We start from the raw sequence: 13,939 nt of genomic DNA on the forward strand, positions 1-13,939 counted from the left end.
TCTTTATCTATTTGTTTCCCTCCCCACCTTGACCCTACTCCTTCCTATTGACCTGTGCTCGCTTCTGTCTTCTGTCTCCCCACCCTTTACACCCCCACGCAAGTCCCAATGCACATCCTCTCAGTATCTAATAGAATTGTTCACCTCATTTCAGAGCTATTCTTCTACATTCTTCCAGAGCTGAGGCATAGGGAGGGCAGTGAGCCCCACACAGGAGTCCATTGTGGTTTGCTGGTGAGGTCAAGATTGGGGTTCCAACAGGGGCCCTGTCATATGCCAGCTATGTGGCTGATGCGAATCCCTACACACACACACACACATACGTCACCCTGGAAGGAAACACAATGGCCTATACCTTTCCAATCCCCGTTTCCTCTTTATCCATTTTTAATGCAGGAACTAAAATGTCTGTCTACACAGACATAAAAAGATGCTGAAAGGTCTGGGTTCTACGGTCCAAACACAGGCCAGCCCTAGTCACTCTGTCTCCCTTGGAGTGCATTCATCGGGCTCCCTCAATACCCCTATGGACAGAGAAGGCCACAGGCCATGCCCTCTCCAGGGCTTTAGACCTCAAGAATATAAGGTACGTCTACTACCATGAAACAGGCAGGCCAGGCACAGAGGGGCTGCCAGTACACTGAGGAGCATTCATCTGTCCCTTCCCTTCCCCACAGTGTGTCTTTGCTTTTGCCTCCAGGACTTGTGGGGCAGCCTGGGCATCAGAAGTAGAATGCCCGGACCCAAGAGGCCTTCCTTCTACTTTGCCTTCCTCCTCCTTCTCCTCCTCCTGTTCCTTCCTCCTCCTCCATTTATTCATTATTGTGTGTGCATATTTGTGTGTGTGTATGTGTGTGTGTGTGTGTGTGTGTGTGTGTGTGTGTGAGAGAGAGAGAGAGAGAGAGAGAGAGAGAGAGAGAGAGAGAGAGAGAGAGGTCTGCATGACTGTGGGTGCATGCATGTTGTGGCACACGTGTGGCGGTCAGAGGACAACTTTTAGGTGATAGTTCTCTCCCACCTTGTTGAGGCCAGGTTTCTCCTGTCACCTCTGGGTTAATCCAGGCACCCTGGCCTATAATTATATAGGCAACTCTCCTGTCTCCACTTTTCACCTCCTTGTAGGGATCCTGGGAGTATAGATACACACCACACCCCTGGGTCCCAGGATCAAACTCAGATCATCAGATTTGTGCACTTGGCCCTCTGAGCCACTTTGCCAGCCTCTGGCCTCTCCATTTATTTATTTATTTATTTATTTATTTATTTATTTATTTTTGCATAAAGTTGCCACTGAGGTGACACAAAATATTCTGTTCAGTCCACACTGGGGAACTACTCAGGACACCTTCTGTGTGCCTGTGGAGTATCTTCCTAGAAAGGGCTCAGAAGTGTCTTCTCTATCTCAAGGGGGTACTTGTTTGTCGAGCAGGGAAACTGAGGTCCAAGAGGCTCTCCCTGGCTGAGGCTCTCCCTGGCTGAAGCTATCCCTGGCTGAGGCTCTCCCTGACTGTCGTTGCATAAGTGAGTCGTTTCCAGAAAGGACCAGAATTCCTACTACAGGCTGGGAGCTTGAGAGGGGAGCAGAATTCCTTGGGTAAAATGGGGATGAGGCAGCCTCAGGTGGTCAAAGGTCAGGCATGAGTTGTGCCATTCCTGAGGCCAGTGGTCCTAAAGGGGGCTCTGACGCGCCCAAGGCCATGTAACCTTGAGTGGGCCTTTCACCTCCCACGCATCGAAGGGATATCTCAGCTTGCTTCACCGTGGGCAGGGAGGAGGGTGGCAGATACCCTGTAAAGAGCGAAAGCTTTGCTTTTAGATGAGACCTCCACTCCAAACTTCCAGTTCAGGAGTGCTAGTCAGAGAGTAGGGAGGGGCCGGGTACCACAACTTGGGACTAACTTCAGAACTCAGAGGGGCCTTGGGCCTGCAGGGAGCCTGCAGAGTCCTGAAGGTGTTGCAGAGAAGCGCAGAGGGTGGAGCCCAGCCTTCCACCTCCCTCTCCCCCTCACCGGGAGGCCAGGGCGGGCCAGGCACCCAGGGAGGAGGCGGTGTCCCTGGCTCTCTGCCCAAGGTGCAGCAGCTAAGCAGGCGGGGCTGCACCAGTAGGGGCGGGCGGGCGCCCTGCCTGGTATTATAAGAGGCGGCCAGGGCACCTCAGCAATGAGCTCTCAGCTCGGCTTAGCAGGAGGACACTGGCGACCTGCTCTCCCGGCTCCCTTGGCCCAGCCAAGCACTCTGCCGCTGCTGCTATGGTCTCCGCCTGGTGTTCCATCGCTCTGGCCCTGCTTTTGGCCCTGCATGAAGGTGAGCTGCCCTCTCTCGCGTGTTGCGATCCCAGGGTCTATTCATTGATGTCTCCTCCGGGGGCATGGTGCTTCCTTCCCAAAACCAACTGGGGGCATAGAGCGGTGAGGCCACAGTAGGAGCTACCACTGCAGCGTGCAGGCACAGCGATGGTAGCTGGGGCTTCCCCAGGCTAGCCAGTGGTTCCTGAACACCAAGGGTGCCAACTTCCTTATTGTGCAAGAGGAGGAGCCCTGCGGGTCCCCTAACCCAGACAGGCCAGGTGTCCTGACCTCCTCTCCACCTCTCTCTCTCTCCTGTGTGCAGGGAAGGGCCAGGCAGCTGCCACCCTGGAGCAGCCGGCCTCGGCACCCAAGGGCCGAGGCCCCCACCTGCGTTTTCGTCGATGCTCCTGCAACTCCTGGCTTGACAAGGAATGTGTGTACTTCTGCCACCTGGACATCATCTGGGTGAACACTGCGGGGTAAGCATCCACCAGGACCGTGGGAGAGGGTCGGGGTGAAGGCTTTTGGCTAGCTAGCCACCTCTGCAACTGCCTGTGCTCACCCTGAATCTCAGGATACTGGGAGAGGATCCATAGTAACTACTTATGCATCAACTTCCACGTGGGAGCTATTAGAGTCAGGCAGAGGGCTCCATACCCTTCCAGCCCTCACAACAGCCTGTAGGAAAGTGCTACTAGCTCCATTTTCCAGATCAAAGGATGGAGGCTCAGAGATGTGAGGTGGCCTCTTCAGGATCACACAGGAGAGAAAAAGTTGTAGGTTCCTTTCCAAGTCTAGGGACGCTGGAGCTCAACCACACTTCCCCTGCAGAGAATAACTCCATGCATGACAACATCCATGCCCAGACCAGACCACGCTCTATGCAGAGCACTCCAAGTGCAGCTCCACCCACTGAGCCGCCAGCCTCCCCACAAGGCAGGCATTGCTTGCACACACACACACATACATACACACACACACACACACACACACACACACACACACACACACACAGGACAGACAAGAAGTCTGCCTGGGATACCCAGGCAGGAGCCAGAGCTGGGTTCTGCCTGCCCCATGCTGCCTCCAGGCCCCTGCATACCTCAGGTTGAAGTTTCTGGGTATGTTTGTATTTTTTTTCCCCCTTCTTCAAATTGCATAAGGCAAGAGACGCTGAGAACATAAGCGTGCGTAGAGCTAATCCACATCCAAACGCTGGCTCAGGGCGGGAACCCTGCCAGTGCCTGCGTGTCGGGTCCACCCAGAATCACTGTAGCTCCAACTGCCAGGCCACCTAAAATTAGCTGTTGACCAAAGGTGTTGGGGGGACTAGTCTCAGGGCCCCTACTCTGCCTACCTTGGCCAAACTGGATCAGAAATCAATCCCATTACACACGCACATTCACACACACACAACTCAAAGGTATATTTGTCACACTTCTTCCAACATGTGGGGGACCAACTGTGAGCCGAATGCTTCACTCTGCCAGCTGAACAGGCCCCTTCCTCCTGGCCTAGGTAGGGGGTCCAGAGCTCAGAAGACCAGCCCAGGTTTCACTGGATCTGCAGAGTCCACTCCTTACATTGCCCTGCAGGAGAGCCTAGCAGAGCGGTGTGCAGAGCCATTGATGGAGTGTGCGACCTGATGGCTTAATGTGGGAAGGAGTGGGGTGGTCACCTTCCTGGAGGTGTGACTGGCTGTACAGTGTGGACAGTCTCTGCAGGCCAGTGATGTGTTTACTAATCCCGTGTCTCTCCTCTCTTTTCCTCCTCTCTGCCCCCCCCATCCCTCTCCCCCCCCCCCACATGTACACACTACCTTGCTGGCTTCTGGCCCACAGACAGACAGCTCCCTACGGCCTGGGAAACCCGCCAAGGCGCCGGCGCCGCTCCCTGCCAAAGCGTTGTGAGTGCTCTACTGCGGGGGACTCTGCCTGTGCTACCTTCTGCCATCGAAGACACTGGTAGGTGGACTCCTAGCCTTGCAGGGGTTGGGTGACTGCAGATTGGGATCAGACCTGGAAACAGGGTATCTCGGGAGACTAGTAGAAGAGCAGAGGCCCAGAGAAGACAAGCAACATGGGAGAGCCCATAAGTACACTGAGGTCGTGGCAGAGTCCCTTCCCACGGGAATACCCTCAGCCCCTCCCTCTGCTCAGCTCTAAGGCTTCTGGGAGCACGCATCTCCACTCCTGGGAAGGAGAGGCACAGCCCAGGTGATAGCCCAGCCTCAGAGAGTGGCAGGCCTTGTGGCAGGCCCACAAGGAACCAGGCCTCCCTGGGTTTCGGGTTCTAACCTAAGGCTCTGGTACTTCATAGTTTGTTTAGAAGAAAAACAACATCTAGAAGTGGCAATCTGTGACTGGTATCAGAGTGGTCAGTTATGCAAGCACAGCCAGGGATAGCCTCAGCCAGGGATAGCCTCAGCCAGGGATTCGTCTCTTGGACCTCAGTTTCCCTGTTTGCCAAACAAAGACCAAAGCAGGAGGCTCCTTACCCTGTTTGGCTCAAATACCCCCTTGAGATAGAGAAGGAAGACACTTCCGAGTCCTTTTTAGGAAGATACTCCACAGGCACACAGAAGGTGTCCTGAGTGGTTCCCCAGTGTGGGCGGAACAGAATGCTTTGCGTCACCCGGGGAACTGGAGTGTGGATGCCACATCTCCTTGGTTTTCGCATCTGTGAAAGGGGAGGCTCCGTTCCTCCCCTCCTCCTCTTGGACCCTTGAGAAAGCAAGGGCTGAGTCTTCCAGTTCAAAGACAGTTTACGAGAAGCTCCTCCTCTGAAGCCTGAGCTGGGGTTCCACCCCTGCCTCAGTTTCCCCTGCAACTGCAGGTGGCCAGATTCTGGGAAGGCCAGCCACCCATCTGCCTCTTTCTGAGGCTCAGAACACATTCCCAGTGGCTCAGTTTTCCTTGGTACCCACCCCGCCCGGGAGGGAAAGGTGCCAGGTGCACAGGGTGGAAATGGATCTCCTCCAGAGGGCAGGGGTGGGGGCTGGGCTGGGCCTGCAGCCAGGTAGTGTCAGGGTTCTGGCCAGCCCCTCACTTGTTGCTACTTCATTCATTCAGGCCTGAAGCTGTGGTCGCCCCAAGCAGCCAGGCTCCTGCTGCTGTGTTAAAGACTGGCAAGATGTGGACTGCTGAGGGAGACCTCCTCCGAAAGCTGAGGTAAGAGTGACTGCGTGGTTGACCACTTTCTGTGTGCTTTACACGTCTGCCTTATTTTCTGTTGAGGCGGCATGGGGACTTCATCGTCTCTCCTAGAAAACAAAGGCTCAGAGAGGTCACCCCACTTGTTTCAAGTCACACAGCATCCATCACATCCGGCTAGATCAAGAGGCTAAAAATATTCTATTTTTAAAAGTTAAATAAAAAGTTTTTAGATTTATTTTTACGTGTGGGAGTGTTTTGCCTGTGTGTATGTCTGTGCACCACATGTGTGCATAGTGCCCTCAGAAGTTAGAAGAGGGTTTCATCGTTATGCAACGTATGTGCTCTAAGAAGAGGTCATTGGATTCTCTGGAACTGGAATTAGGGATTGTTGTGAGCTGCCATGTGGGTTCTGGAAACAGAACCCTGGTTCTCTGAAAAAAGCAGAGAGTGCTCTTTACTGCTGAGCCGTCTCTCTAGCTGCAAGCCCCAAGCCTATGTTCTTAACTACTATGGTCTGTGACAACCAGGTGTGAATTGGGTCTTGAGGGCACTGGCCGGGAAGAACTACAGTTATTCACTGAAGCATCCTCACTAGATTGGGGCTTAGAGTGAATGCCTCCTGTGTTGCTCGCTCCTTAGATACTCCCAACGGGATCACCTTCCTTGGTGGCCACAGGTGGCTCAACACAAGACCCACAAATGCTTGTCCAAACAAGACGGCTTGAGAACAGAAACCTCTCCTTGCACCATTCAGTGGAGTGACCCAGGGGTAGCTGGTGGGGCAGAGACTACTGGCTGAGATGGGTCTCAGCCACAAACAGTCTTTCTGAGCCCTGGCTAGTGGTCAGGCATCTCCATAGTTCAGATTTTGACTTTTGAAGCAAGGAGTTAGCAACGTTCATCCTGCAGGGGTTTTCCAAGGTGATGCATTAGTGCATATGAAATGTGTCTCTGTGGAGCTCTGAAGGCCTTGGCCATGCCTGCCCCTGCCACAGAGGGGTCTGTAAGGCTAGACAGTACCAACTGTGGCTTCTTAGAAGTTCCCATCTTTGGGAAAAGGTAGAAAAATGGAGCAGAGGTGTCAGAATAAGCAAGGCAGGTGGCTGCAGGAGAGCTGACTGATAATAAGGAAGGCTTTGCAAATACACACAGCACTTTACAGTGTGCAGATGACACAGCATTTCACAGTTTACAGAGAGCTTGCTTTACTACCCAAGCATTTATCCTGCTGGCAATTTAGAGTTTTTGCTGTTCATGTTGTTTGGGTTTGTTGTTGTTTTTTTGGTTTGGTATGGTTTGGTTTTGAGACAGGATCTCATTCAGTATGTAGCCCAGGCTGGCCTTGAGCTCAGGGCTACCCTATAGTCTCAGCTCCTCAGGTGCTGGGCCTAGTTGATGTTTTAAAATTAGTAAAAGGGTCTCAGAGAGGTTGAATCCTGCCCAGGTTCCTAAACCTGGCCCTGAGGCCCACCTTCTTACTCCCAAGTAGAACTCTTAGGGTAAAGAAGTAGACAGTGGACAGTTCCTAGAGCTGTGGCCGTGACCATGCTGTGCTATGTGGACAAGCCCACCTTGCAGTGTAAAGTGCAGCTAGAGTCGAGTGATGCAATTTAGGATGAAGGAAGATGGACGCTAGGAAGGAAGGCACACACAAGGGAAGGCCCAGGCTGTCCTTAGCAGGCCCCTCATCTCAGCAGCACCTGTTGCTGAGTGTAAGCTCTGTCACTGACGCCATGGGCAGAGAAGCCTCTGGGACTGGTCTGAGCCACCGGACCCTTATGGGCAGACCTTGTGTGGAGCTGCAACCCCACTCTGACCAGCTGTTCCCTGAGATCTGGGCAGAGAGAGGGTCTAAACCCAACCACCTCTCTCCTAAAGGAACCCAGGACATCCTCTATCTCTGGGATGCTAACTGATCTTCTTCCATTTGCAGGGATATCTCAGCCACCAAGCTCCGCTTTGCCAGGCTACAGCCAGAGGTGACAAGAAAGGCCATCCCTGCATACTCTAGATGGAGGAAGAGATAACACCATGAGCTGCAGGACCATTGAAAAAGAAGCTCACGTGGAGACAGGAGGAAACGGGCAGCTGCTGGGAGACCCCTATGCCTATCTCCTGGGCCAAGGCCTCGGATCCCGGCTAGTCGGACCCGTCTGATGGGTTCAGCACAAGCTCTGGCTGCTCTTACAGCAGCTCTGTGCCTTAACACTGCCAGAGCCACCATCAGCCCCTGGACAGCAGTGCAGCCTGCCAGTGCTGGTTGCTAGCTACTGTACCTGCTTGGAGGAGCTATGTGAGGACAAATGAACATGCTGACTGTATCTTACGGAATGTCCTGTTTGCTGGACTGAAATCCAGGAGCAATCCCACAGCAGGACACAATTACCTAAGCCACACCTGGAGACTGAACAGTCATCCTAATGACTGACATCATGGCTGGCCCCTATGGTCCCCTCTGGTTCCCCTTCCCTAGAGGTCTTACAAACTGTTCTCTTGGGACACTTTTGGGAGCACAGAACCTGCTGTACTTCGCTCATCTGTATATAACTTATTTGCTTCGAGAACTTTTGAGATTCTTATTATTTATTTTAATGTATTTTTTTAGAGCCTCAATTGTTTACTTATGAACTCATGTTTGTAATAAAGGATGAAATGATCTTTTAGGAGTTTGTCTTGGTCACAGGAGGTGGGTGTCTTCTCCCAGGAGAAGCCATTTGGGAGTTAAAAGAGGACAGGAAAAGGAGGAACGTTCCACCATGTAAGTAGCTGGAGCCCAGGCTGCTCTTGCCTCTTGCTACTTCTCTGGCTGCTAAGATACTTCTCTAGGGTTTTGCCTGTCATGGCTTGGATAGCCATCTGCAGCTGTGACACTGGGACTCTGGGTCATATTTTCACACCAGATCAGAATACAATGGCCAGGCCTCCGTCAAGAGCATGTTTGGAAGAAACTAGGATACAGAGATATTCCTCAGCTTCAGAAACCTTGTCCAGTCAGGGCCTGATTGGGAGGCCATAGCCTATCTGTCCCGTGCCAAGTGTATAACAATGGTGGTCGTGGATGGGTGCTGAGACCCTGCCTCAGCCTGCCTCTGACTCTCCCTTGGGTCTTCAGGAGGTCCTGGAATGAAACTGGACACTTTTCAGACTGATGGGACCCAGAAACTACCTGTGTTCTAGAACATTCCTGCCAGCAGCTGCCTGGACTCTTGGCCCGCTGAATCTCCCACAAGCAAGCTATGTTCTCTTCCCGGGCTGGGAACGGCTGGCTCATACTGGGAGTGGCAGGCTGTGACCTGAGCCAGCTGTCAGAAAATATTTATGGAGCAGGCAATAATCATTTATATACCTGCTATAACCCTGCCTTCTTCACAAAGCCAACCCCAACCTCCTTCTGGAAGAATAGCGCTGGTGTGTTTTGGGCTGCCACCGCACACTGGCCCGCTTCATACTTTACTCACAGTAACCCATTTTACCTTCCCAACAACACTGGGGAGTAGAGACTTCCAGAACCAGAACTCAGGCTTTCCTGATGAGGAGAAGTGACAAACAGAGACGAGCAGAGACTTCCCTTAAGTCACACAGCATGTAAATAAAAACATCAGGATTGGGGTCTAGAATCTATAATATATATGTGTGTGTGTGTGTGTGTGTGTGTGTGTGTGTATGTATGTATGTATGTAATAAATAGATGTTGGTTAAACTTATGGGTCTGTACTACAGTTTGACCTTGAACTTTCCGAGCCTCTGCAGTCTCCTCTAGAGACTGGGGAATGATGATTCCCAATCACAGGACAGTCAGAGCAGGAATGGCAAGTTCTGGCCCCAAGCCATGGAAGCAGAGCATGCTTGTCAGATGGCACATGGAATGGGGACAGAGCCAAGGGTCTATGTGGGAGCAGACTGGGACTGGCCGGGGTAGAGGTGGGGGTCAGAGAAATGGCTCCACACAAAAGTAGTGTTCCTTCTGTTGCCTTCAAGGGTGAGCAAGAGGTAGCTGAGTGGGCAAAGGCACCTGCTGTCAGCGCTCAACCTGAGTTCGATCCCTGGGATCCACATGGTGGAAGGAAGGAGGGAACTGACCCTGAAAGCTACCTGCTTACTCAACTCTACACGTGCACTGTGGCATGTACATGCCCCTACACACATGCACATGCTCATGCACACTACATACACTCACACACACATGCATACACATACACGAGCACACACACACATGCACACATACATACACACTCACATGCATATGCATGCACATACATGCATACATACACATATACACAACTGCACACGCACACATAACATACACACAAACACATACATATATACATACACACACACACATATACACACTTGCACACGCACACATATACACATTAAAAATACAAAATAAAATAACTTTCTAAATCAGGAAAAGACTGGAATGGAAGGTAGCCAGGGTCAGGATAGACGTGAACAGGGAGGCAAGATAAGACTTAAGTGAGTAGTGACAGAGAGGCCAACACAGGCAAGGGGAGGCAGCTGCAGCTGAAGCCACTGGGGTCTCAAAGGAGAAGTCAGAGGAAGAGGCTTTCTCCTGTGGGCCCCAGCGAGCTGTGAGCAGTCTGCAAATGCTGAGGGAAAATGTCAGAGGTAGGCTCTAGAACAATGCCCTCCAGAGGCTAGTCAGGGCTGAGAATGAGTGAGGGGGAGGTGGCTGAGGAATAAGGAATGAGGCCTGCCCCTGGGGAGCACTGAGACCTCCTGTGACAAAGCCATGGGGACAGCCCTGCCACCTGATGCCCAGTGTGCCACACCAGAGCGCTCTGTCAAACTGCAGCTGGGCTGGTACAGGAAGCTGCAGACCCCTTCCATTCAGAGGGGTCCTGCCCCCTCAGAAGCCCCAAATCCACAGCCAGTGGCCAGGCCTGACAGCTCCAGGACCACTCTGGAAAAAGACATCAAAGTCCTGGTGAGGGTGCCAGAGTCACGGAAGAGGGTACTCACTGCTGTCTCTGGGACCCTGGTCAGTCCAGAGATTGGCAGAATGGCAAATACCAACCAAGGTGACACCCCTTCTCCTAGCTCCAAAGTCACAGAAATCGATATCTGGCTTGGGATCTTATCTAAGGAGACCCTGCACTATCTGTCAGCCATGTTACCTCTCTACATTGGAGAAGCAGAGGCCAGACTCAAAGGGCCATATGGGCCCAGAGTATTTCCCACAGTCTCCAGGTAGCTGAGACCCAGCAGTGGGGAATATAGGCTGCAGTTTGGGAAGAACAGAGAGGCTGTGAGCCAAATGTAACCCTGAGAAGAACCATGTTAGGAAGTTTGAATTTGGGGAACAAAAATCTCCCTCTTTTTCTGTCTTATCAGTAAATACTTAATAAATTGTTTCTAATTTTTAGTTTCTTTTTACATTTATTTGGAAGAAAGGGTATGTGTGTGTACACATGTATGTGTGTGTGTGTGAGTGTGTTTTGAAATCAAAGTACCACTGGAGAATCAGTTGTCTTCTTCCACCATGTGAGATCCTGGGATCAAACTCAGGTGGCATCGAGCTTTGCAGCAAGCCCCTTTTTCTGCTAAGTCATCTCACTCAGCCATTTTCTAAGACTTTTTGAAGTAAAATTCTGGTCTGTTAGCTGGAATCCTAGGCAGCAGAGAGACGCTAGAAATGAGGATGACCCCAGTTCCCCTGAGGCACATGTGTAAGGGGGAGTCTGTGGGGAACAGGCAGAGGGCTACATAGGGACTACAGATGGGTCAGGCACAGGCCAGGCCGGGGAGGCTGCTGACTGATCCGTGGCTGCTTTCAGACATGCCTCATCCACGAGGCCAGGGAACTCATCACAGACACAAACACACACCCAGACACACCCAATAGCCACCACCTCCAATAGAGTCCAGGGTCAGCTCAGATAAGCCATTTGCCTCAGGGCAATAAACTTCTGGACTGTGGCCATCCATTCATTAAGTGTTGATAAATAACCATCTCTGTGGAGACGCTGGTGAGCTGCGCAGACAGAGGTGGCCCCTGGCTCGAGGGCCAAGAAAGCTGCTGGACACAAAGGTAGACACAGGGTCCATTTCCTGAGGCTTCCTGAGAACCAACGAGCTCCTCACAGTAGCCTTACGCAGCACATTCTAGAACTGCTAGTCTCATGGTGAGGTAAACTGGGTGTGGTGGCCTCCACCTCGGAGGATGAGACAGGGGATCACTTAGAATAGAAACTGGGCTAGCTGGGCAAGACAGTGAGATCTTATCTCTTAAAAAAAAAAAAAGGAAGAAGAGGAGGAAAGAGATGGAAGAGGAAAGGAGGGCAGGATATACTGGTGCCTGTCTTAAATCCCAGCACTTGAGAGGCAGAGGCAGTTGGATTTCTGAGAGTTCCAGGCCAATCTGGTCTATGGAGTGAGTTCCAGGACAGCCATGGCTACATAGTAAGACCCTGTCTTAGAAGAAGAAGGAGGAGGAGGAGGAGGAGGAGGCTGGAGAGGGGATAGATAAGGAGACCCCATTGCTTCATTCACTTTGTTTGTTTTTGTTTTGAGTCAGGGTCTCATATAGCCCAGGCTAGCCTCAAATTCAATATGTTTCCAACAAAGACCTAGGCTCTTAAGTCTCATGCTCTCCTAACTCTGACAGAAAAATAGCCACACTGAGATGGAACCCTGGGAAGGAAAGCCCAAGATAACTTCCCTCCACCTTCCAGGAAGAGGTGACCTGAAAGAACATACATCTGTTGAGTGAAGGAATAGGGTGGAGAAGAGGGGTCCCAAGACAGAAAGTACACCATAGAGGAGGGCTCCTTTCTTCATAGATGAAAGCTGTGCTTGGCCTCTCTCGGGGCATCAAGAAAAGGGAGAGGGCTGGGAAGTGCTGGTAGGGTCTATAGGAATGAGCCATGATATCTTGAGGGTTATATCCAATCATGACATGGGATAGTGAAGTAGGCAGAAGACACTGGCAACAACTGTCACACAGATGCACACATGCAGACAGACAGACAGACAGACAGACAGAAAAGGAGATCACTGCCATCCTGGAAGTCTCTGCTTTTGGTGCTTCATGACTATGGACACTACATGCTACCATGAAGGTCTCCGAGGAAGAGAAAGAGGTGGGAAGAGGAATATACTGATGTTTAGCCTTCCAGCTGCTGCAGGGTTTGCTCACAGGCATGAGGACCAAGGCACCACAGCCAGGGGAACAGGAGCAGGAATATCTGGCTGCAGCAAGGAAGAGTCCAGATGTGGAGAGGCAGCTGGCCCGAGAGGCAGGGGCCAGGTGTAGAAGAGCATCTGATGGCAGGAGTTTGAACCTGAGTGATGGAGGGCTGGTGAAGGTTGCTAAGCAAAGGAGCCCGTACAGGAGCTGGCCCTGGGCTGCTGAATAATCAACAGCCCTTCCTGGGCCAGCACTTCTAGCCTACAGAGGCCCTCCCAGCACTTTGTGAGCAGAGAGTAGGTCTCGCCTTGGCCTGCCAGGGATCAGTGCCAAGAGCCCTTGGCAGCTCGGGAGGGGGCCACTGGGAGCCCTGGAGGAGGAATGCAGCCTAATTAATTCTCTGAAGCTCCCAGGCCTCGCCTTGTGGGAGCAGCTGCCAGGACAGGCCTGTCAGGGCCCACCCCCACAGCGTGCCTGGCTGTCAATCACTCAGAGGTAAAGCTGGGGGGTTGGGGGGATGCTGCAGGCTGGGAGCTAGGGGACAGGGACTGGGGCCAGCCCCTCACCTTCAGGCACACACATGCCCTCATCCCCTTCACAGTGAGCATGACGGCAGCAGCCAATGGGCCTTACAGTACCACTGACACCCTAGGTGCCATTTCTCATTCAATGTTTACATAGGCCAGAAGCAGAGTACTGTTAATGTCTCCATTGTGCCGGGAAGGAGAACAGGCCAGGAGAGATAAACCCCTCTCCTAGTGTCATGTGATCAGAAAGCTGAAAGTGAGAAGCTGGGATTGGGCCCAAACATTCTGGATCCTGAGAATGTGTGTACCAGAACAATGGTGCTGGAAACACTTGGGGAAACTGAGGCCTGCTGAGGTGTGATGCCATTCCAAGGGACAGTCATCTAAAGAAGAACCAGGGACAAAGAGGGAACAAGAATTGTCAGAGAAAAGGCCTTGCTCCTGAGGGGTTCTCCTGGCCTTGTGGCGTCACTGTTTCTGGGCCAGCTGGGCTGTAGGAAAGAATCTTGTATTTGATGTTTTTTTTATTGTTGCTATAACAAAATACCTTAGATAATCAACTTACAAAGAGAAAAGGCTTATTTTGGGCCATTGTTGTTTGGCTCCATTGCTTTAAGACCTATGGTACGACGGCATAAGAGAGTGAGAACATGGGGCAAGGGAGGCTCTTACCTTGTGGGTATCCAGAAGGGAAAACAACAAAAGGTGGAGGGGATGAAGTCCAAAACCTCCTGCAAGGCTCTGTCTCCAACAGCCTAACTTTTCCCACTGGGCCCTACCTCCTAAGGTTTCCCCACCCCAAGCCTGTGGCAATGAGTC

At 52.0% G+C, this 13,939-nt stretch overlaps 1 protein-coding gene and 1 long non-coding RNA gene across 4 annotated transcripts in view; one reads left to right on the plus strand and one right to left on the minus strand.

Moving 5' to 3' along the window:
- The window catches only part of Gm36134, a 107,967-nt gene that overhangs the window by 5,076 nt on the left and 88,952 nt on the right, over nucleotides 1-13,939 (minus strand). The gene's annotated exons all lie outside the window — the stretch shown is intronic.
- Nucleotides 1,946-8,100, plus strand: Edn2 (endothelin 2). Its single transcript, NM_007902.3, has 5 exons — nucleotides 1,946-2,304; nucleotides 2,611-2,767; nucleotides 4,130-4,252; nucleotides 5,360-5,458; nucleotides 7,377-8,100. The coding sequence occupies exons 1-5, from the start codon at nucleotides 2,250-2,252 to the stop codon at nucleotides 7,468-7,470; spliced, it is 528 nt and encodes a 175-aa protein (NP_031928.2). The 5' UTR covers nucleotides 1,946-2,249; the 3' UTR covers nucleotides 7,471-8,100.

This window comes from Mus musculus, chromosome 4 (assembly GCF_000001635.26).
Source record: "Mus musculus strain C57BL/6J chromosome 4, GRCm38.p6 C57BL/6J".
In the NCBI taxonomy this organism is placed as follows: Eukaryota; Metazoa; Chordata; class Mammalia; order Rodentia; family Muridae; genus Mus; species Mus musculus.

Coding starts and splice junctions, on each gene's coding strand:
- Edn2 (NM_007902.3), top strand. CDS start 2,250: ATGGTCTCCGCCTGGTGTTCCATCGCTCTGGCCCTGCTTTTGGCCCTG. Junction 2,305..2,610: donor GCTTTTGGCCCTGCATGAAG/GTGAGCTGCCCT, acceptor TCCTGTGTGCAG/GGAAGGGCCAGGCAGCTGCC. Junction 4,253..5,359: donor TTCTGCCATCGAAGACACTG/GTAGGTGGACTC, acceptor TCATTCATTCAG/GCCTGAAGCTGTGGTCGCCC.